The 22,647-nt window shown below is 41.1% G+C and overlaps 2 protein-coding genes across 2 annotated transcripts; one reads left to right on the top strand and one right to left on the bottom strand.

Moving 5' to 3' along the window:
• Positions 1–121: 121 nt before the first annotated feature.
• LOC134679805 (carboxypeptidase N subunit 2-like) lies at positions 122–15,222 on the top strand. The gene is made up of 3 exons (XM_063538699.1): positions 122–249; positions 7,768–8,168; positions 13,051–15,222. The coding sequence occupies exons 2-3, from the start codon at positions 7,792–7,794 to the stop codon at positions 14,900–14,902; spliced, it is 2,229 nt and encodes a 742-aa protein (XP_063394769.1). The 5' UTR covers positions 122–249; positions 7,768–7,791; the 3' UTR covers positions 14,903–15,222.
• A 456-nt stretch (positions 15,223–15,678) lies between these two features.
• On the bottom strand, positions 15,679–19,454 carry LOC134679801 (bromodomain-containing protein 4B-like). Its single transcript, XM_063538689.1, has 2 exons — positions 19,320–19,454; positions 15,679–18,880 (listed from the first exon to the last, which is right to left on the bottom strand). The coding sequence occupies exons 1-2, from the start codon at positions 19,329–19,331 to the stop codon at positions 15,749–15,751; spliced, it is 3,144 nt and encodes a 1,047-aa protein (XP_063394759.1). The 5' UTR covers positions 19,332–19,454; the 3' UTR covers positions 15,679–15,748.
• Positions 19,455–22,647: the final 3,193 nt, after the last annotated feature.

Here is a 22,647-nt window from a genome sequence, read left to right as displayed (position 1 = left end):
TTAATCTCCTCGATCACTATTAGTACCATCTCCGATTTCTCAAGTCATATAATACAATGGTACTTGCCAAGTGCTAATTAATAGTAAAACTGCTTTGCATACTCTTACTATACTTAGCTACCTCACTTCTGCAACCCACGTGCCTCATAAAAACACATAAAAAAATATATCGACTCAACACATCACTAGCCTAGTATAGCCTGCCTCCGCCTCAGTACCCAACTGGCACGGCAGCGGCCAGCACGTCATGTAAGTGAGCTTTACATATTTAAAAAAATAAGCACCGGATTTTACCGATTCGGACGCGCCTACAATTGAGGAGTACCTCAGGGTCGTAGTCTAGCGCCCAAATTATTTATTAGGTAGTTTTAAAATTTGTTTTGATTGTGTACGTGACGTTTTATAATAGCTTTTGGGTCAGTGGCAGTTTTTATGCAATTTATTGTGTTGTGATTAGCATCAGATTACTGAGTATTGTTGTATACTCGTAGGTATTAACAACTAGAATACCTACATTGTTTAGCTTTTGTTTAATATATACATATTATGTACTTAATATTAGCCGATTACAGCATTGCAGTGAGTGTGTATGTCTTTATTATTTGGCAGGCTATTTACCCTAACGCCGTTTACATCCGCTTTTAACGAGTTATAGCCGGGAAACGTGTGCGCTTTCCAAACTGGAGGTTTGGGTTCGAATCCGAATGAGTTTTTCCACTTTATGTACGGAAAATTATTACATTATTATCAGTTGTTCTTCAGTGGAAGAAAACATCGCGAGTAAACCTGGCAAAACTGTATTATGAATTCAAAAGATGTTCTCTTCTAAGCTAAGTAGGTAGGTATTCCAAGTAGGTACCTACCTAATACCGATTTAATGGAAAATTTCCGCAACTTGCACATCTGTTTCATGTGATGTATCATCTATTTTTATTATTGATATAGTATGATCCTCCATCAAAATATGATACTCCATCAAAATATGTTAGCAATTGGTGTAAAGAAGTAGACAGGAGAGAGAAAATTTGTTCGTATCACAAATAGTACACAAACAAATATACCAGTCGTGAATTAATTAGATTACCTACCTACACAAAAACTTTCCTCTTCGTAATCGGGTAACAATGGCATAAAAAAGAAGAAGTCTAGACTAGACAAGACGACGTAATAGCCACATTATGCAGGTTTAACATTGCTTAACGCAATTACGGTTACTAATTGTCAACACCCGCAGTTAATTATCTTCTGTTTACCTCAGCTGTGCTTTAATTAGATAACTGTCTTGCCTTGCGTGGGCTGGGGCAGGGTTAACTGTCCCGCATGTATGATATTTTAATACCAAGATTACCAAGTCAGGCCCAAACCAAACAACCCGTCTGATAATAAGCATATTATTATGCCTAATTCCATTGACAATGTTTTCTCGAATGACTATCGTGTGTGAGTGTGTGAGCCTCCATCCGGCTCGAAGGACCACTTAGGATTTAAGTAACTATAGTATCTTTATGAACTGACGGGCATGCCATTATGTTGCGTCTTATCTTCCTACTTAAGTTACGAGTATAGCAAACTAAAGCGGAAATCTAAATATCTTTATCTGCCTCTCTTTCGATCTTGTATATGTATTCGAGTGATAGAGGCAAATAGACGAACGAACAAAGTGGTTCGCAGAAGGCCCTTAGCTCTAATTAAAAATACGGAACCCTAATTACGTCATCTTTTGGCTCGTATGTTTTTCTCAGAATTTACACTGGACGAGTTTTCAGGTAAACAGTAGGTTCTTTTGTGCTGATTTCAGTGCTAATTGTCTTTCCTATGCCCGCTACTGTTTGACGGAATATGACTTAATGTATTAGGTATCATATGCCCAATACTGGCATAATTTAAACCCCACAAAACAAAAGCCACATCATCACATACCTATCAATGCAAACATACCTATACCTAACTAAAACTAACGATATGTATCTAGAAATAAAGTAACTTTTAAGAACTAAGGGAATAAATAGTTATTTTTTTGTCATTTATTAGTATAAAGTACTTAGTTAAATGTAGCATTTTTATAGATTTGGCCCTATTTTTGCCGTGGATTTTGTTTAACCTCATTTCCTGCTGTATTCAGAAATGCCATCAAAGGTATAAATATTAACCTAAGGTAAGGAATAGATACCTTACACACCTACTTACACGAATATGTGGCAGGTGAATAAAACGTTCGAATATTGGCCCCATTATAGTACCCTCTAGTCTAGACATCCTATTACAATCTCAAGCTAATCCATCATCTCGTAATGAGGAAGTCTTGCCCCAGTAAAATGGCCACAGTCACCACACACACTTGTGGCGGCTGCGAATCTCGAGCTCCACCCACGGCCTGGCTCGAGGAAGCCTTTACTACTGCTTTCTACAACGACGTAAATACCTATGTATAGTTATACTTTAGTTAGAATGATTTTTAAACGTTCCTAAAATTAAAAACAAATCTTAAATATTTGCACGGCAGAATGATTCATCATAAGTATTATGCACGTCCTTTTTTCAACGTTTAAGTAGCCAACTAGCCACAGACAGCCACAGTGCCTACTCTAATAATGCGTCTTTATAGAATACTCGCTCTACGTAGCTACCATATAAGAAGTCCAACTTAATAAACAATATACAGTGAAACCTGGTTAAGTGGGACCTGGATAAGTGAGAAACCTCTATAGCTGGGACTCATGGTCCGCACCATGCACTTCCCGACACTTTAGCACTGAATTACCTCTGTTAGCCTGTTACCTAGCATCTATAAGCTGTTTGCAACGTGTCTAGAAGAAAGAATAAGTCCATATATAGAGCTCCACCAACCTGTAGAGCAAGCTGGATTTCGAAAGGGATTCAATACCTTAGACCATATACACACAATCGACCAAGTAATCGAAAAATACACAGAGTTCAAACGGCCATTATATCTAGCTTTTATCGATTACGCAAAAGCGTTCGATTCTATCTCGCACATAAGTATTTGGAACGCACTAAGAGATCAAAATATCCCAGAAACATATATACAAATATTAAAGGACATATATAACAAGAGCATAAGTAGAATTAAACTAGATAGAATTGGTGAACCCATCGAAATAAAGCGGGGCGTAAAGCAGGGGGATCCGCTATCACCTAAATTATTCATTTCAGTCCTTCAGCACATCATGAAAGACTTAGACTGGACTTCAAACGGTTTATTCATTAACGGAAAATATCTGAATAACCTACGGTTCGCAGACGACATCGTCATATTTTCAGAAACAGCGCGTCAACTGGAAAAAATGATAAACGAATTGAACCACGTAAGCAGGGAAATAGGCCTAGAGCTAAATGTACTAAAAACTAAAATCATGACAAATTATACAGAAAAGGACATAATTGTTAACTCACAACCATTAGAATATGTCCAAAAATATATCTACTTAGGAAAATTAGTATCGTTCAACCAAGACAGAAACATGGAAGAAATTGCTAGACGGATTGCTATCACTTGGAACAAATTCTGGTCATACAAGGAAATTTTAAAATCAAACATGCCAATAAAATTAAAGAAAAAAATATTAGATACTTGTTTGCTGCCAAGCCTCACTTATGCATGCCAAACATGGATATATAACAAGAAGACGCGAAACCAAATACAGTGCTGTCAGCGAGCTATGGAAAGGTGTATTTTAAACTTAAAACTAATCCACAAAAAGAGAAACACGGACATACGACAGAAAACTGGCATCATAGACGCTCTACCATACGCGCAAAAACTGAAATGGAAATGGTGTGGCCACGTAGCACGCTCAAGCAATGAAAGATGGGCAAAAATAACCACGCTATGGCGTGGTCCCACCGGGACCAGGAAACAAGGAAAGCCCAAAGAAAGGTGGACCGACGAAATAATGGCTACAGCTGGCAAGGATTGGCCACAGAAGGCCAAGGATAGAAAAGCTTGGCGAAAACTGGAGGAGGCCTTCACCCAAAAAGGGGTCTCTACAAACAAACCTTAAAGATTAAAAAAAAATACTTATATAACATACTGTAATCTCTTAGAGAATCAATAAAGGCTTTTTATTTTTTATTTATTTTGTTTATTTACCTCTGTTACTGAGATAAAACGAACCTCTATAACTGGGATTCGTTGTTGTGATTTTATAGTCACATTTATCTCTATAATTGAGACATTAGAGTGTATTATACCTCTTTTACTGATATGATATGAGACTATATTTATAAGATGACATTTTCCTAATTGTTTTTTAGAATTTCTGTATCTGAGATAACGTCAATCTATGACCTCTCTAACTTGGACTTCATTGAACAATTTCCGTATTCTTACTAACTCTTAGTCTATCCACAAATTCCGCATTTGCCTAATTGTGTCTAAACAGCATCAAGTTTGACTTAGTTAATTTATGTAAGTAGTTAAAACTATCGAAAGGAAAGCTGAAATTTTGATAAGTAACACGAAAAAGTAAATTACAAAGAAATATTTAAACAGACTTAATAAATATTTAGGGACAAGGATTATTTTACCTTATTTATTCTTAAAGATAATTACTAAATACCTTATTAACCACCTCTATAACTGAAATATACTCTATTCTCATCTCCATTAATGGAACCCTCTGTACCTGGCTAACTGGGAGCCTGGGTAAGTGGAAAACCTCTTTAAGTGAGACAAATTTGCTCGTCCCTTGAGATCCCACTTATCCAGGTTTCACTGTAATTTATGTTCATTATGGAACCCAAATCAAATTCACATAAAAATGCCCGTCATATACCTATAAACATAGAAAACTTTAACATCAGTAGGACTGTGTGGAACTATGGTGGAACTGTCAATATTGACACAGACTTTTGCGATGTATGGAGAGTATGTATGTTATTAATTCGACTTTAGGAAGGTCTCGCGGGTCAATTTCAACCACTTCAATTCAAAATTATTGTTGTTTTCCTAGTAGGTAGGTAAGTATGTCACATCACATGAGCCTCATTTTCACATATGTCGTAGGTTAGGTATACGTCTGTTAGCTCCGAACAAGGAAGACAACGTGACGCATTCTCTCAGCATCCATTTTCTTGATTCATTTCGCGAAATGCATCATGCAACAGGCGTGAGTCACCTGACCTACGTAGTTCTTTGTACTTCCCTTCTGTGACGTCGATCATAAGTATCATAACACAGCCGAATGAAAGTAGAACAACTACAACTCAATGTTACCGGTATTAACTATACCTACATCTCTCGCTTATAAGTTTTAAGCAGACATAAGTAATTACATTTTGTAGCATTCGAGCATCGATGAATACTTGTTGCTTTATAATTTGCCAAGATTAGCTGAAATTATTAATGATAGGTAATGACACTATTAAGAGCTCGTAATATGAACCTTAATTGATTACTTATCTCTGTAAAATTATTGTTTGCAATCCTTAAATTCAATGTTTCCTGCACAATTGTTCTTTTTCTGAGGGACTCATAATATGTGGGAATATAATTTAGATTAAAGGTTTGTCCAAGTTGTTGGTTTTTCAAGGGTCAAGCAGTCACACAATACCCCCACTAAACCAACTACGGAATTCTAGCGTAACCCTAACCATTGAAGGTTCTCAATTAGCGAAATATTTAGATTTTTTGTTGTGTCATGCATCAACATCGGAGAGACCAATAAAAGGGTCCAGTCCGGTCAACAGCCGTCAATTCTAGAACGTTCTGGCGTGCGCCGACGCAGGATGACAGCCATTACGATCACAACAATGGCGGCTGCGCCCTTTTGCTACAAATATGTTTGTGTGTAAATCAGGGCTGGCGATTAAATGTTAACTAGTACAAGCACTAATAGCAAAAGATCTGAAAGAGACAAAGGCTTGATGCGAAGAATAGAATATAATATAAATAATATAACCTATCTCGCTGGCACATGTAATTCCGTGCGTCTGTCTGCGACCAGCCTAAAACAGAGAATTGCATCTCCGGAAAATCCGTTAGAAAATATTTACTTGTACAATCAACAAACATCAAATACCTATAGTGACAGTCAAAGTGGCCAAATATGTATATTGATAGCACGTCCTTTCTATGGCAACAAAGGCGTGTATGTAAAGACGATGTCATATTTCACTCTCGCACTTTTTAGAAAGTGACGATGACTTAAGATCACAAATCGTCCCATCATACTTACATGAAAACAGCGATCAACAATTCACATACATACACGTCAAATACCTATCTATGTCATCCTCCTAGTGAGTATTATATTCTTTGATGTCATCCCTCAATCTCCACCTTGGCCTTCCCAATCCCATGGCCTGTCACGTTACAAACTTAGCTAATTAAATCATCACGCAGAACGTTAAAGACGAGAAATTTAAATAGCAAACCTTATTGCGACGAAAAAAGAGTCACTAATCGTCCCATCGCTATGACCATAAGGTCATAAGTCATAATAACATTAATAACGTCCTCAATGTCTACGCCAAGCCAAATATTTGCCATTAATGCTTACCTTTGACGGTCGTTTCATTACTAACGGGGCATGTTTATGACGATTGGTATTAGACTCTATCCCGTTACAATAAGGTTCAGATTTCTCAATTAATGACAACGTTGGTACGGCAGGTAAATAATGCAAGGAATTGCTCGCACATGCTCTACATTTGTCGTTTCAATTATCGACACACGGCTAACACATTGAGTTGTAAACAGTTTAGTCGGACTAACACACCTCCATGGCAAGCTACAAAAAATAATATATCACGATATCAGTCTTCTTTGGTAACATAATTTTGCAAAAATATATTTATTGTCGAGTCGGACCAAAGCGGATACACAAAAAGTTCTTTACATATAGATTACAAGAAAACCTGTCAAGCGTGAGTAGGACTTAAGACAAAAACATTGTTAAGAAATGTGCGAAGCGAAGTACGAAACCCTTGGGTTGCGAGTTCGACTACGGTCAGTTTTATTCAACAAGTACTGCGCGCCACCATTTATTTGACAGGCGACGCAACTCTTACTTTACCGCAAGGCTACACACGAAACATAATAATTTGCAGGTATTTATTGATTGGCTTAACATTAAGCACGGAAGAAAGAATGAGCGCGCCGCGACCTTTGTTTTATGACGTGTGATTAAGTATCAAGCCGATCCATCCGTCTGAATTTGATGACAAAACGCAACCATCCTAAACTTTTTGTGCAGTCATCCGTTGCCTCGCTCGACCGAATCTCTTCGACACTTCCCAAGTCATGTAAGATCGCTTACAAACAGATGTGTTTCATAGATTTAAAAAGTCATGTCAGGTCATTTATTCAGACCTGCCCTTACAGCGTGCAGCGTAGCGGATGTAATATGTCCGTTGATCCCTGTAATTGTAGTCTAAACGATGGAGACACTCAAATCTAATAGTTATATATTTGATTAACGTTGGTTTAAATAAGCTTAAAAAGATTGCACCTCATCCTAATACTCGTATTACATATAGATCCCAACAAGCGAGATCCAAAATAAAGCCACGATCGTAGTATCAAGTTCAAAAAGTAGATTCCTAATTGTGGCGGAGATGCCAGGCGACGAGAGATGAACAAACTTTGCTAATAAAATTAAACACAAAATAAAAACGTTTGCCTAATACCTCTGTCTAGATATGTTAAACAGCTATGTTTGTATATCCCAAAAATATGAAATTAGAACTTCCAATTTTATGTTTTCATTTTGTTTTTTTTTCTGACAACCATTTCTTCTGTTCCAGTGAACATGGGACTTCACTAACAAAATGGCGCGCCTACCGTTCCCGATTCTCCTCACCATCGGCATGGCCGCCGCCTTCAACGGCGACAGCTTCGAGCTGGAGTGCCCCGACGAGTGCGACTGCCACTACTTCAGAATCAACTGGGTCACAGACTGCTCCGAGAGCAACCTCACAGAAATCCCTTACGATGAGCTGAGCATGAGCGTTTACATCCTGGACTTGAATGAGAATAATATTACTGATTTAAAGCCTTTCCCGAAGGATATAAAGATGAGGAGACTCCAGATTGCGAATAATAGATTGACGAAGATTACGAGAGAAGCGTTCTCCGGGTTGGAGTATCTGATTGATGTGGATCTTTCTGGAAATAATATCAGCTATATTGACCCTGAGGCGTTTTTGTAAGTTGATTGTTTATATATATTTACTAACGAGGGTTTTACTCATACTCGTTAGAGCCCGTCTTCTGTTCTGTCACCAATCTCACTATTTAGTTTTTTGTATTTCATCACAAGAAAATAAATTGCTCGCTAACATTTAGTACCTAGATTGCATAATTCAGGCTACCAACACAAACTTGTTCTCCGGAACATTAATAATTTAGCAATTAGTCTTTAACATTTCATGAGTTTAGTCTGGAAAATGCGAACGTGTTTTAAATAAATGTTTAACCCAGTTCCAATCTCTCTGACGTAGCGTAGGTAAGTGCGTCGCTACTAAATGCTTAATTACGTCCTTCAAAAATTCTGATTTGTACAGTAGAATGCTGTTTTACTGTGCAAAACAGAATACTAGAAAAAAAAGGTTAAAAACAAAACCTTTTTTTTCTAGTATTCTGTTTTGCACAGTAGGAAATCGGGTAGGAAAAGTTTTTAGGTTAGGTTCGGTTAGTATTTTTTTGCTGATTTTTTAAACCCGTACCCGTTATAAATAGGGCATATACTCGTAAGTTGCCTACGCGTGAAACATGCCCTCATTCCCGCCCACTTGAGGTAAGCCGTAAGCGCGTCAAGTTTTCATGAAACCGTGCATTTAATTGAGTCATTCTATGTAATCAATGTATGGGAAAATGAAACAAATTAATATAGTTTTCAAACCTGTGTGACGTGATACATCTAGGTGTACTGTTTAAAATTCACCACTCTCCCCCCCCCTCCACCTGACGCTCGACCCCCCCCCCCCACCTTGAAATGTGTCCCCGTTGGTAGTTTTTTGGCATTCTCACGAAAACTATAATAGATATCAAAAAAGTGTCAAGGACAGAATTAATCCTCATTAAATTTAGAACAAAAATGGTCTTATGTGTTTTATTATAAGTTGAACGGTATTCAAGCTATAAGTACTTGTATAACCTTAAAATAACAAAATAACCATACTAGTATGACGAAATGCAGAATATCTTCAAAACGGCTAGACCGATTTTAATAAAATGTACCTAAAAAATGACCGCAATGAAGCCAGCTATCAAACAAAAGAAACTACATCAAAATCGGTTCATCCGTTTCGGCGTTACGAAGTCACAGGTAAACACAGAAATACAATTTTTTTTCAACTGCACCCAATAATTTTGTAAACCGAATAATTTTGATCAATTATTTTAATGAGATCATGTCCCTTGAAGTTTTAGCTTTACGAAAAGTTAAAAAACATGGAAAACGGCCCAGTATTTTTCAAATTATCGGCATTTTCCCGATTTGTGAGTGGTTTCGTGTTATCACGCGCACGAGTTGCCCTTGACCCCTATAAAACGGGGGGTAGGGGAGGGGTTGTTATCAGTCACTTATCAGAAGTTGACCGGTACACATATCCGCATATTTTCCCGTAAAGAAGACCTGTGAAAAATGGAAACCACTGAAGCTGAAGTCCGCCAAGTCGTCCAGCTCAGCTCCTGCAAGAGGGGCGTAGCCAACGTTCAGTAGCCGCCACGCTGAATTTAAGTCAATCTACAGTTTGCAGAGTTTACCAGAGGTTCCAACGGACTGGATCCTTTACTTCAAGACCAAGAAGCGGCCGCAAAAAGTGTACATCAGAGAGGGACGACCGCTTCATTGTCACAACATCTCTCCGAGATCGACACCTGACAAGCGTTGCCATCCAGCAGCGTCTGCGTGAGATACGAGGAGTGGCTGCCAGTGAGTGGACAATAAGAAGAAGACTTAAGAAAGCGAACTTGACACCCAGGAGGCCTGCAACGGGGCCCAGATTGCTGGCGCGACACCGTACAGCCCGAAGAGAGTTTGCAGAAAATCATATGGACTGGACCATTGAGCAATGGACCCCAGTTCTCTTCTCGGATGTGTGCAGAATATGCTTGAATGGATGTGACCGAAGAGGAAGAGTCTACAGAAGGCCAGAAGAACGGTTCGCCCAATGTTGCTTCTCCGAAAGTCGCGCCACGGCCCCCGCCAGGCACGAAAACCAGCTCTGTTCGCGCGTCGTAGGAAACGTCGTCCCAGAATATCACGGATCCACCGCCATAGGCGACCCTTTCGGAGTAGCAACATTGGGCGAACCGTTCTTCTGGCCTTCTGTAGACTCTTCCTCTTCGGTCACATCCATTCAAGCATATTCTGCACACGTCCGAGAAGAGAACTGGGGTCCATTGCTCAATGGTCCAGTCCATATGATTTTCTGCAAACTCTCTTCGGGCTGTACGGTGTCGCGCCAGCAATCTGGGCCCCGTTGCAGGCCTCCTGGGTGTCAAGTTCGCTTTCTTAAGTCTTCTTCTTATTGTCCACTCACTGGCAGCCACTCCTCGTATCTCACGCAGACGCTGCTGGATGGCAACGCTTGTCAGGTGTCGATCTCGGAGAGATGTTGTGACAATGAAGCGGTCGTCCCTCTCTGATGTACACTTTTTGCGGCCGCTTCTTGGTCTTGAAGTAAAGGATCCAGTCCGTTGGAACCTCTGGTAAACTCTGCAAACTGTAGATTGACTTAAATTCAGCGTGGCGGCTACTGAACGTTGGCTACGCCCCTCTTGCAGGAGCTGAGCTGGACGACTTGGCGGACTTCAGCTTCAGTGGTTTCCATTTTTCACAGGTCTTCTTTACGGGAAAATATGCGGATATGTGTACCGGTCAACTTCTGATAAGTGACTGATAACAACCCCTCCCCTACCCCCCGTTTTATAGGGGTCATGGGCAACTCGTGCGCGTGATAACACGAAACCACTCACAAATCGGGAAAATGCCGATAATTTGAAAAATACTGGGCCGTTTTCCATGTTTTTTAACTTTTCGTAAAGCTAAAACTTCAAGGGTCATGATCTCATTAAAATAATTGATCGAAATTAATCGGTTTACAAAATTATTGGGTGCAGTTGAAAAAAAATTGTATTTCTGTGTTTACCTGTGACTTCGTAACGCCGAAACGGATGAACCGATTTTGATGTAGTTTCTTTTGTTTGATAGCTGGCTTTACTGCGGTGATTTTTTAGGTATATTTTATTAAAATCGGTCTAGCCGTTTTGAAGATATTCTGCATTTCGTCATACTAGTATGGTTATATAATATTTTAAACTTTCGCGTTTTGAATACATATTAACTCACATTACCCCACACATCACATTACATTACATCACAACTTTATCACATTACATTATTATTATTAGTATGGTTATTTTGTTATTTTAAGGTTATACAAGTACTTATAGCTTGAATACCGTCCAACTTATAATAAAACACATAAGACCATTTTTGTTCTAAATTTAATAAGGATTAATTCTGTCCTTGACACTTTTTTGATATCTATTATAGTTTTCGTAAGAATGCCAAAAAACTACCAACGGGGACACATTTCAAGGTGGGGGGGGGTCGAGCGTCAGGTGGAGGGGGGGGGAGAGTGGTGCATTTTAAACAGTACACCTAGACGTATCACGTCACACAGGTTTGAAAACTATATTAATTTGTTTGTCTCAAAACATATAATGACTGTATTAATTTTAAATGCCGGCCATTTATAACGAGGCTTGAGGCTGAATGTGAATTTTAATGAACGTGTCGGTTTCCTACGTCAGCAAAAACTTCATTCATCGCTTAGTAATTTAAAAGTAAATTATATGGGTCACGTTAAAAGTTGTTTTTATTGCTTCGTTCCGGATAATTAAACGTAAATTGCGAGGGTAGTGGGTTTTCTAAACGTAATTTTATACATATTTGTTACAAAAGTTTTATTCGACCGATATTATTGAGAATTCGGCATCAAAATACAAAAGTCTACTAGATCTTTTGAGAAAAACAACAATAAATGATAATCTAAAGTGCTTCGATTTATAACGCCTGTTGTGCATTCGAACGAACCTCGCCCGAGGAGGTGCCGGTGAATCCGATGATATATTTCAGAAGTAGTAGAGAATATAACCAACCCAAATAATTCGATGTGTAACCTCGTATTATAATTAACATAATCATCATATTAACCTTTTTTTCCTCCACACTGATGCCATACAAATCAATTACCACGCGCCCGCGCATTATCCATGATCATATTAACCTTTTATCCTCCACACTGACGCCATACAGATCAATTACCACCTGACTCATTGTTTACCCAAACACATTTCCCACGGCAGCCAGCCCTGAGCGCACAAGCTGATGATAAAATTGTCCAATTGTTGAACTTGTTGTGGGCACGGCAAATTGCTGCCAACTATATTAGATAATGGACGGTGCAAATTGAAATCGTCCAGGCCCATTTCCATGTTCGTACGTTAGCTGAAGGACGACGGTTGATTCTTGACCGTTTTCCTGTAAGATTTGCCTGAATTGGATGGATTGTTGGTCTAATAGTAATAATGTACGAAATAGGAGCGTGCTATTCGCCACACTTTTGATCGCTACAAGTTACGAATTGCCATCTACAAAATTCGCCGTAAACCCAGTCTAAAAGACGATAGTTTGATAATTAAACGACTCCTGTAGACGTAAAAATAACGTCTACATACATGTATCTACAAATGCTCATGATAAGATGGGTACTTAAAGTGATTCCTAATTGCAGTTACCTTCTAGAGAGGATACACCGCGTAATAGCGGGGTAGTTACCACAAACAGCCGTTGCAATCCATTACGGACAATGACATTGTTACATGCCTTGGTGATTCGATTACTCTGTACATAAGCGCAAAATTTACCGGTAGGAAAACTTAGCAATATTAATCTTAATTTTATTGTAAAACACGAGTTACACGACATACCTAATACATATAAATAATACTTGCGAATACCATTTGAAAACATATATAAATCGCCATTATTATCACAATATTTTTCTGAATTCCAGGGACTCCCGCGGCCTGCTGAACGTGGAGCTGCAGGACAACCCCCTGGCGCCCGTCGAGGGCCCCTTTCTGGCCTCGAGCACACTGCAGTTCCTCGACATCAGCTCCTGCAAGCTCACCCGCATCAACCCCCAGTTTTTCGACAACATCACCGCCCTCACCAGCGTGGACTTGTCCTACAACCCCTTGAACTCTCTCGACGCTGGAGTCTTCGATGTTCTCACGAGCTTGGACACCCTAAAGTTAAACAACTGCAATCTTACTTCAGTCGCCGAAAACGTCTTCTCGAATCTCGTAAATCTGAAATACTTAGAGTTAGCCGGAAATATTCTAACCAACACCGACTTTACGGAACTCTTGGGGTCTTTGACGAGATTAGAGTATCTGAATTTACGAAAGGCAGGGTTGACTTCGCTGTCTGAAGACACGTTCTCAAATTGCACAAACCTGGTAACACTTATTTTAGCCGACAACGAGCTACGTGACTTGGATGTTGCGGCAACGCTGGGCAGCAGCGTCGACCATTTGGAATTATTAGATCTGTCGCATTGCAAAATAATAGGCCCAATATCTGGAGACGCGTTTGCCAATGCGACTAGACTGAAGAGTCTGTATCTTTCTGGAAATCCCTTGTTTGCGCCAGATTTGGAAGAAGCTTTGGCACCTCTGCCTAGGTTAGAAAGATTATTCTTGAGTAACTGCGGACTACGCCGTCTTCCGTACAACTTTAACGTATTTGATAATCTAGTGGAATTGGACATTTCACACAACCCACTCGTCAACGTGTTTGCTAAACTGCTCGCGCCGCTCGAGAAGCTGGAATATCTGAACATGGGTTACAGCAACTTGTCCTACATTGCCCCCGATTCGTTTTCAAATCTGACTGCAATGAAGCGACTAGTACTCTCAGGCAACGACCTCATGTCTCTCGAAGCCGGACTGTTCGGAAATCTCACGCAGCTAACCACAATCGAATTGGAATTCTGTGGTCTGAAACGACCACTTAACGCGAACGCTTTCTTTAAAAACCTTACGTACATGGATTTGAGAGAAATAAGGCTCGGAGGGAATCCGCTAGTGATACCGGCCTCGGGACCGCTGTTCCCCAAGTCATTGGCACATGTCACCGTCCTCGATTTAAGCAATTGCAACATCACGTCACTCAACGTCGATTCCTTTAAGAATTCGGATAACATTACTGATCTGAATTTAGCCGGAAACCAGATCAGCTCTACGGAGGGCAGTCTACTATTCCTTGATAGACTGCAACAGTTGGAGAAAATAAACTTGAGCAACAACAATCTGACCACGATAGATCCGGAGGTGTTCGTCAACAACCCGAAGCTGCACTCGTTGAATTTGATCGGTAATCCATTCATCTGCGACTGCAAGATCGCAGAGATGTGGGACTGGGCGAACATGATCAAGGGCGACCTGGACGTGCTCATCGGAGCCAAAAGCGCCGAGAAAGACATCGTGGTTAAAGGAAATAAGAAGAAGAAACATTTGTACTGTCGGTACAACGAGACCCAGCTGCGAAACATGAGCATCGCAACCAACAGAACTGTGCCAGGACGACGACCTTTCTTGAAGCCGCAGAAACTGACCTACGCCAACAGAACTTGGGCGAAGTACGTCAGGGAGTCAGGCTGCGAGCCTGTCGTCAAAATCCTTCGCCCCGTCGCGTTGGTAGGTGAAGCGTTTCATAAGAATGGCTATGTATCAACAGGAGTGATCGTTTTGGGAGTGTTGGCTGTCTGTCTCGGTTTCGCGACGCTTCTAATGACTATGAGGTTATTCAAAAGGACAAATAAAACGGAAGTGGACACAGAAACAAATAGAAAGCAGAGATAGCAAAGAGAGTTCAATTAAGATAGATCCGCCTGAGATAACAATGTGGTGAGGGTCGATCGGTCTAAGTTTCATCTTTATTTTTTATACTTTTCATTGTGTAGTCTCATTGCATTATTCCAATTATCAAATGGTCTCTCTAGCACTTCCACGAAATGGAGCAATTTATAATTTCAACATTTTCAACTAGTCAAACGAACTAATATCTCGTACAATAGACGATAGAATGTAAAGTTTTTGTTTTTTATTAATGTAAACGTAGCCTTACTTTAAGTTGCCGGACAGTATTCGCATTAATTTAATAAATAATTAGATATCCAAAAGCGCATTTTACTTTCTATCCGAATTTGATTACCATGAAATTTATGTCCGCAGAACTCGTACGATTTATTTTGCAAGGTGTATAAAATTTTACTCTTTTTATAAGGTTACTTAATGGTAAAGACGAGGTCTTTGGCAACGAGCGCAGGAGCCACAATTTCAGTTGCTTCAAACAATTATGTGATGCAACCGCGTTTTTATGTGGCTGTTTCCTCAGCGCCGGCGCTAGCGATCCATCCGAGAGCAAAAGCATGCCAAATCGGAATCGGGAACTTTTTGCATTCTCTGCTGTCAATGGTTTAACACGTTTTTTACAAGCTTTTTTTACCAAACAATCTATGAGAAAATTGGACAAAAAATTGTGTCACGTAATATATTGATTGATGGCGGCGAAAGTGCGATTGCACAACGGTAAAGCTTAAACATTGAAAGAACGGTAAAGTTTAAACATTAAGTACTTTAATTCAATATTTTATTAACAATAGACTAACAAAAATAAACTTAACAATAAGAATAAATAGTTATTTATCAGCTAGGTTTGCTGGACGTGCTCGTTTTCTTAATGTACCAGTTTTCTTTGTACACCTTTTTTCTGGTGCCGGGCTTGTCGCTCTCGGGGCTCAGGTTGCTCGCCATCGTCTCCTGCTCGATGTCTATCCGGGGGATGGCGATGGGTTCGAACCCGTACTGAAACTGGGGCTCCACGAAATGCGTCCTACTCTTGTAACGGTAGGGACGCGACGCGAAAGCGGAGTTGTCCCGAGGAGCCTCCTTATCGTAATTGTACTCGAAAACCGGCGCGGACTTGTAAGCCGCCGACTTGTATGACGCGGATTGCTTTTGCTTTTGCTTAGGCGCTGAATCATAAAAGGAGGGTTCGACCGTGTATTTAGATAATTTTGACGCCTTTTTCTTCGCGTCGGCTACACGCAGTTTCTCCGGTTTGTTTTTCAAGAACATTTTATAGTAATCGATTTTGCTCTGATACCGGTCAGTCATGATTTCGGGCTTGTTAAGCGAGTAACCTAAAAAATAGTCTTCTTGGACTTTATCCCGGTCGTCCTTGTAGCTCAGGCGAGAGGATTTGGGGAACTGGTCTCCCTCTTCCGTGTATTGTTCAAAAGGCGAATTTTGATCGGACTCTTCGCCGCTATGATCCTGCTGAGGCTCCCCGTAGCCGTGTTTATAGATCTCCTCCTCCCTTTCCCCCGAGTCATCTCGGTCGTAGGCGGGAAAGCCGTAAGCGGCCGCTTTATAAGACTTCTCGAAGTCTTCCTCGTTATCTCCGTTATTGCCTACAGTTTCCATCTGGGCAGTGAGCTTCTCTTGGTGCGAATGTACCTCGTCGGGAGATTCTTCCTGAATTATTATTTTCTTAGATTTCTCGTAGATGACAGGCTCGGAAACGACAGAGCCTTCAGAACGGGCGTTGGGTGTCGTTTGTTGGATGTAATATTGCGCCTGCTGTTGTGGCGGTTGGCTTGGGTTCACTTTTATCGCTGCACTGGGGGGGCTGGGGTGAGATGGGAGAAATCGGAGGTTTTCCACATACTCGTGGAGAGTTGGAAGCTTCGGTGTTGAGGCAACAGCAGTATAGTGTTGGGGTTTGTGGCTAACCACCCAATATGACGGGGTAGGGGTTGCTTTTAGCTGTGCCCTATGCTCAGGATGTAAATGCTGAGATTGAATTTGATATGAAGCAGGGGAAGGATGAGATGTACTAGATGAGTATGAGTGAGTTGATGGTGGATGTGATGACTGGTGGGAATGAGTTGAGGGATGATGATGGTCGCTATGAGAAGACTGATGTGAATGAGTAGAAGGACCGGGATGATCGCTATGGGAAGAGTGATGGGAATGTGTTGATGGATGGGGATGGTCGCTATGAGAAGGATGATGAGAATGAGTAGAGGGACCGGGATGATCGCTATGAGAAGAGTGATGGGAATGTGTTGATTGATGTGGATGATCACTATTAGAAGGATGATGTTGATGTGACTGAGAGGAATGCTCAGAGTGAGAAGGCGTGTCGTGATGGGGCTGAGAGTTGTACTGAGCATGGTCGTCGGCAGGACCGTCATCATCGGATTCTGAAGACTCGTTGGAATCATCCGATTCCTCGGGTGCAGGTTTAGGAGATTCATGATGTTCGTTAGCTTGTTCTGGCTCGAAGTTGTAAACTAAATGTGTACTAGGTGCGGGGTCTTTCTTGACATATTGAACTTTCGCCTGTCCGGGATCGTTAGAGCTGTGAGAATAAGAATAAGTCACTGGCTCTTTCTGAGTTTGCTTGTCATAAGAGTACGTTACTGGGTCACTCTTCGTTTCCTTGTTGTAGCTGATAGCTTGCTGGTTGAAAGTTTCTTTATGTCCCGGAGAGATTATTTCGTAAGAGTATCCGGGGTCGTTAGGATTCCCTTTCACTTTTATACTCGGCTTTTCCGATTTACTTTCGAAATTGATGTATACGTCGGCGTCCTTCTTCGGGGGTTTCTTTTGTTTTTTCTTTGGTTCATCGGCTTCACCGTGACCTTTGACGACGCCGCTGTCGTAAGACGTGGTTTTTGTGACGACAAATTCCTTTTCGTTCTTGTCCTCGGCATCTTGTGGGTGAAGGGCGAGGTACGTAACTGGGTTTATTTTGGGCAAGTAGTGCTGCACTTGAGGAACGATGGGGTTGGCGAACGTGAGGGGCTCGAGCAGACTGAGGTCTACAAGAGGGAGGGGTGGCTTGGTTTCTATCTGAACAACGGTATCCTTCCCGTTATGAGTGGTCCTCACAGTATGTGTGATAGGAGTCCGCACTTTCGCCTTGATGCTGGGTGCCGTTTGCTGTTGGGGCGCTTCATAATATTCGTTTTGATTAGGTTTTTCTTCTAATCGCTGGAACTTGGACTCCTGAGGCTGGTTGTGTTTTCCATTGTGAGTAGTCGGCTTGTCGCTAGTGGAAGCTTTCTGTCGAGACGATTCATAATATTCGTGGTGGTAAGGTTTCTCTACCAATCGCTGGAACTTAGGGTCCTGCTGAAACTGATTGTAGCCCTGTGTAGCGTACACCACTTTTTTGTTGCTGGAGTCCTGCTGTGCGTTTTTGGGTACGCCGAAGTGGAATTGCTGGTCTGAAGCCGGGGTGAGCGTCTTCACGTTGCCGGCGTATACGAAGGGCTGCGCGTAGGATCCGTAGCCGGTCAAGGGCGAAGTCACAGCGTCCAGGGAGGGCAGTCGGAACTGATGACCGAAGAACGCTTGCGACGCGCCCTGCGGGAAGTGGTAGGTCGGGGTAGCGGACAGGGGCTGCGACAGGTGCGCCGGCAGGTGCTGCAGTTGCACAAACTGCTGCGGGAGCGTCGTTTTATAAGCCACCGACGTCGGCGTCTCCACAAACTTGTTCCCGTACGAATCCTTTAAAAATCCATTCGAATTCTGTATAACGATGCTCTCTTGTTTCACGGGAATGAGCTTCGTAGCTGAAGCCGCAGGGACGACAGTTGGTACGTGGAAGGAGAAGGCCCCGTAGGGCGCCGCGCCGGCGTAGGCACTCGCGTATATCCCATTTGCGTTCCGGTACAAACGCGGGGCACTTGCGGCACTCTCATTGTCTTTAACTTTCAAACCGGTCACAGTCCACGCACTTATCAGCCACGCGGCTGCTATTAACGCCTGAAAAAGAAAATATCATGTCAATCTGGAAACGGCAGTTCCGGTGGACCGAACCGGATGTTCACTGGAGCGTTCAAAATTAATCACACATCACGAATGTTATTAATGAATCTTTAAGTGTGTACACAGTTTACGTAATCCTAATAATTTATTCAGATTGTATGCATGTCCGGAACACGCAGTAGGTACGGCACTGAAGCATTTCAAATTACAGTACTTAATTAAATCGAACAAAATCTTTAATTATCGCAGAACACACCATTTACCTACCTCTAAAATTTTAAATAAGTATAATAAATTATAAATAAATCAAAATATAATAATTAATGCATTTTCCAAAACCAATTATTAAAATTAATCTCCCAATATAAGTATAATTAAAGCTAATCTGAAATTGGATCTCGATTGCGGAAAACTAAACACAAATTTTGGAACGTACCTTTCTCCCCATGTCGGCGCGCTCCGTTTGAGACCACCCAAGGCACTGTGGCGCCGCGCTCCCACCTCGCGCTTATATCGCTCATTCCTTCCTTCCTTCACCACTTATATCATCGTTAAACAATAAAAAAAAATCACAACTTATTAAATAAATAAATTCACTGATCTTCCGTTGAATAACACTCAAATTGGGTTACCAGTAATGATTAATAAAAAAAAGAAAATTCGATTTAGTTTGGCTGTTTGGAGTTGGTTCAATGACTCGTTTTGTTCGGCTTCGATTAGAAAAAAAAGGCTAATATGGATTTAATTTTATAGATTTGCCGCTTTTTAAGACATGACAAAAGAAAGCAATGTAGTTGTAGATACCTAATAGTGATTGAAACAGAACGCGAGATCGTTCGAGCATAACAAAATATTCTAGTCTCTTATTTCACTTTTGTTTCAACGGCAAAAATATAAAGATAAATAAACTAGAGAGTTCATTTGTTTTAGCATTAGAAAAAAGGTAAACAATCTTGTCGTGTCTTTTTATTGAAAAACACTTTTGTAAAAAGTCACTGCTTTGTAACAATTATGAATGATATACGATTATTTACATTGTTTTGCTTTCATTAGTAATTAGGGTTGCCAGATCGCAAGGCGCTATTATCGGGAAACAATATCAATTTTTCGGGATTTTGGGACTTAAGTCGGGAAAAAAATACATTCAAATTAAAGTTAGCGATGGGCGAGTCGAGTTATCTGATTCGAATAATCCGAATCAACCTACAGATGAGTTGATTCGAATCAAGACTATTGGCAATCCGAATCAACTCGGCCACTAAACTGACTGGTAACTTGGTATCCGATCCGCTGACTCGGCGAATGAATCGCCAATTCACCAACTCTCCGAGCCGAGTCAACGCTACGCTAAGGCCATTCAAAAATAAACCTTAATTCGATACCCCGAAGGTTCTTTTTACAACAACTGCCGCTTGATTCGCCATCCCGAGTCGAGTTCACTGGTAGTATGGCCATTGAAAAATAAACCTTAATTCGGTGTCCTGAAGGTTCTGTTTACAACAAATGCCGCTTGACTCGTTTGCGGCTCCGCGGCCCGTGACCTTGTCGCGAACCACGCAAACCGTCGAGTCGAGTCAGTTCGAATTTCAACTCGGATCAGTGGCCAAATCGATTCGAATGATTCGAATCGAAAAAAAGTGGACTCGTCACATCGCTAATTAAAGTAATTGTATTAAAAACAACGATATTTTACATTATTGGCACTACGTCAGCTCGCTCGCTCGACGACAGTTCGGAACTTGAAATTGTTGTTTTATAACGTGAAGCTGTTTTTCGGGACAGTTTACACTTTGTCGGGAATCGGGAACACATGCTAAAAATCGGGAGAATCCCGCCTAATCCCGACCATCTGGCAACCCTATTAGTAATAGTTACTGATTTTTAACAAGCGTATTTCAATTAAAAGACATGTCAAAATCGCGTAGTTATTTACTAATGCTATAAAAACGAACTATAGTTTTGCGAAATAATCCATGAAACCATGGTGGCAAATTGGCAATCCAGCTTGGTTGCCTGCTATGGCTGTAGTTTACTGCAATAAATGCAATAATACATTACGATAAAACACCGCCTCGGCCAACAGAGTTGAATCGTATCGTATATTATTTTTAACCGTTTCCTATTATTCGTATCAATACTCATTTTAGTATTTAACTGTAATAGGCTACCAGCGCGCAGCGGCCAGATCAAGTACAGCTCTGCTACTTAACTCAGACGGTTAGTGAGAATAGTGAGATATCGTCAACTTTTTTATGATATAAGGAGGTTAGGAGGCAAAAGAGCAGCGAATCCCTTGATAGTAAGCAACACCATCGCCCATGGACAGCTGCAACACAAGTGCGTTTCTGGCCTTCAAGATGGGAGTGCGTTCTTTTCTTGAAGTCTTTAAACTTTGAAAGATGCAAATAGGTCTATATGTGACGGGTAAAGGTACCTTATGGGGGTTGGCGCTTACGCTATTATTAACGCCGCTCCAGTATTATTGCAGCGCTTTGCGACGTAAGCACCGGCCGCCATAACTCCATAAGGTACCTTTTCCGTGGAACATGACATATAACTAGGTACCTTATGGTTTTCTAGTAGGTAGGTGGGGTTCCGTTGGCAGTGGCACCCTTCGGCAAACTTCGGTGTTCGCGGTAGACCCTCAGTTTATAGTGTGGACGATGGAACCCAAATCGATCGCATTCGTTTTGAAACCGACCTGTAACCCCTCACGAACTATTGGCTAGTTATATGAAGGTGCCAATTTGCAATGGAGGTATCATTAAAAAAAAAACTTTTACAGGAAAACCACGAAGGCAGGTACCGTCAGGTGAAGAAATACGCAGAAAGCTTTAGCAGGTTGTAGCAGTAATAGTATTGGCACAGAATAAATAATAGTACTAAGTACAGAAGACTCACTCTCTAACAAAGGGCGTCTGTTACGATCAGCACAGATATGGCCGCTAGGTGGCGACAGCGCCACGCGCGGCTTATGGCAAACCCCAAAATTGGGGCCGAACGGATGTACATACTTTTAGCTACCTGTAGCAAAGCGACGAAATCGCGAAGTGAGACACGCCTGGTATTGGTCGAGACCTATTCTATACTCTGTATCTTTAGGTATTTAAATAAAAGTAACAAAATCTACCCTCAGATGGCTAGTTTTAGTTAGTTTTAGATCTGGGGTCGACAAACCCCGGCTCGCGAGCTACATGCGACTCATCGGATTCTCCGAGACACTCAAAATATTATATCAAGCTTATCACTCAAATTAAATGGCTCTTTCTAATAATTTCTACTGTGATTGGCTCTTATCTGCTGGCCTACCCGAACTCTGTTTTTTTCCCAGTTGAGTAGACATACGGGATCACTTTCCCGACCCGCTGCGCTGCTTTCCTTCACGGTCAGTGCTTCTACAAGTAATCTAGCCTTCACGCTAGCCCTGGACAGCGGACAGACACCGTACCCGACCATGTGAAAGTACACTACTTGACAAAACGACTTATCTCATATCTACGAGTACTTCTGGAAAAGTCGACCTTATTAAAAATAGGTAAGGTCTAAATTAGAACCGATATAATTGACTCGAGAATAGTTTTGAAATGTTGTTGTTCGTTTATTGTTCAATGATCGGATTAGCGATCAAAAGCTGTAAAACAGGCGTAAGCTGAGTTTGGAAAGCTGATTGACTTGAAGGGGTCTAAAGGAAAATGTATAAATCTGTTATTTGATTTTGACCTTTTTCTAAAAGGCTGAATTATCCAAACGTGTTTTTCAGTTTG

This window comes from Cydia fagiglandana, chromosome 3 (genome assembly GCF_963556715.1).
Source record: "Cydia fagiglandana chromosome 3, ilCydFagi1.1, whole genome shotgun sequence".
In the NCBI taxonomy this organism is placed as follows: Eukaryota; Metazoa; Arthropoda; class Insecta; order Lepidoptera; family Tortricidae; genus Cydia; species Cydia fagiglandana.
This window is presented reverse-complemented; position numbering and strand designations above follow the sequence as displayed.

What these genes read in the sequence shown, in the direction of transcription:
- LOC134679805 (XM_063538699.1), top strand. Translation starts at nt 7,792, where the DNA reads ATGGCGCGCCTACCGTTCCCGATTCTCCTCACCATCGGCATGGCCGCC. An exon ending in ATTGACCCTGAGGCGTTTTT is followed by an intron (nt 8,169 to 13,050) that starts GTAAGTTGATTG and finishes TCTGAATTCCAG; the next exon opens with GGACTCCCGCGGCCTGCTGA.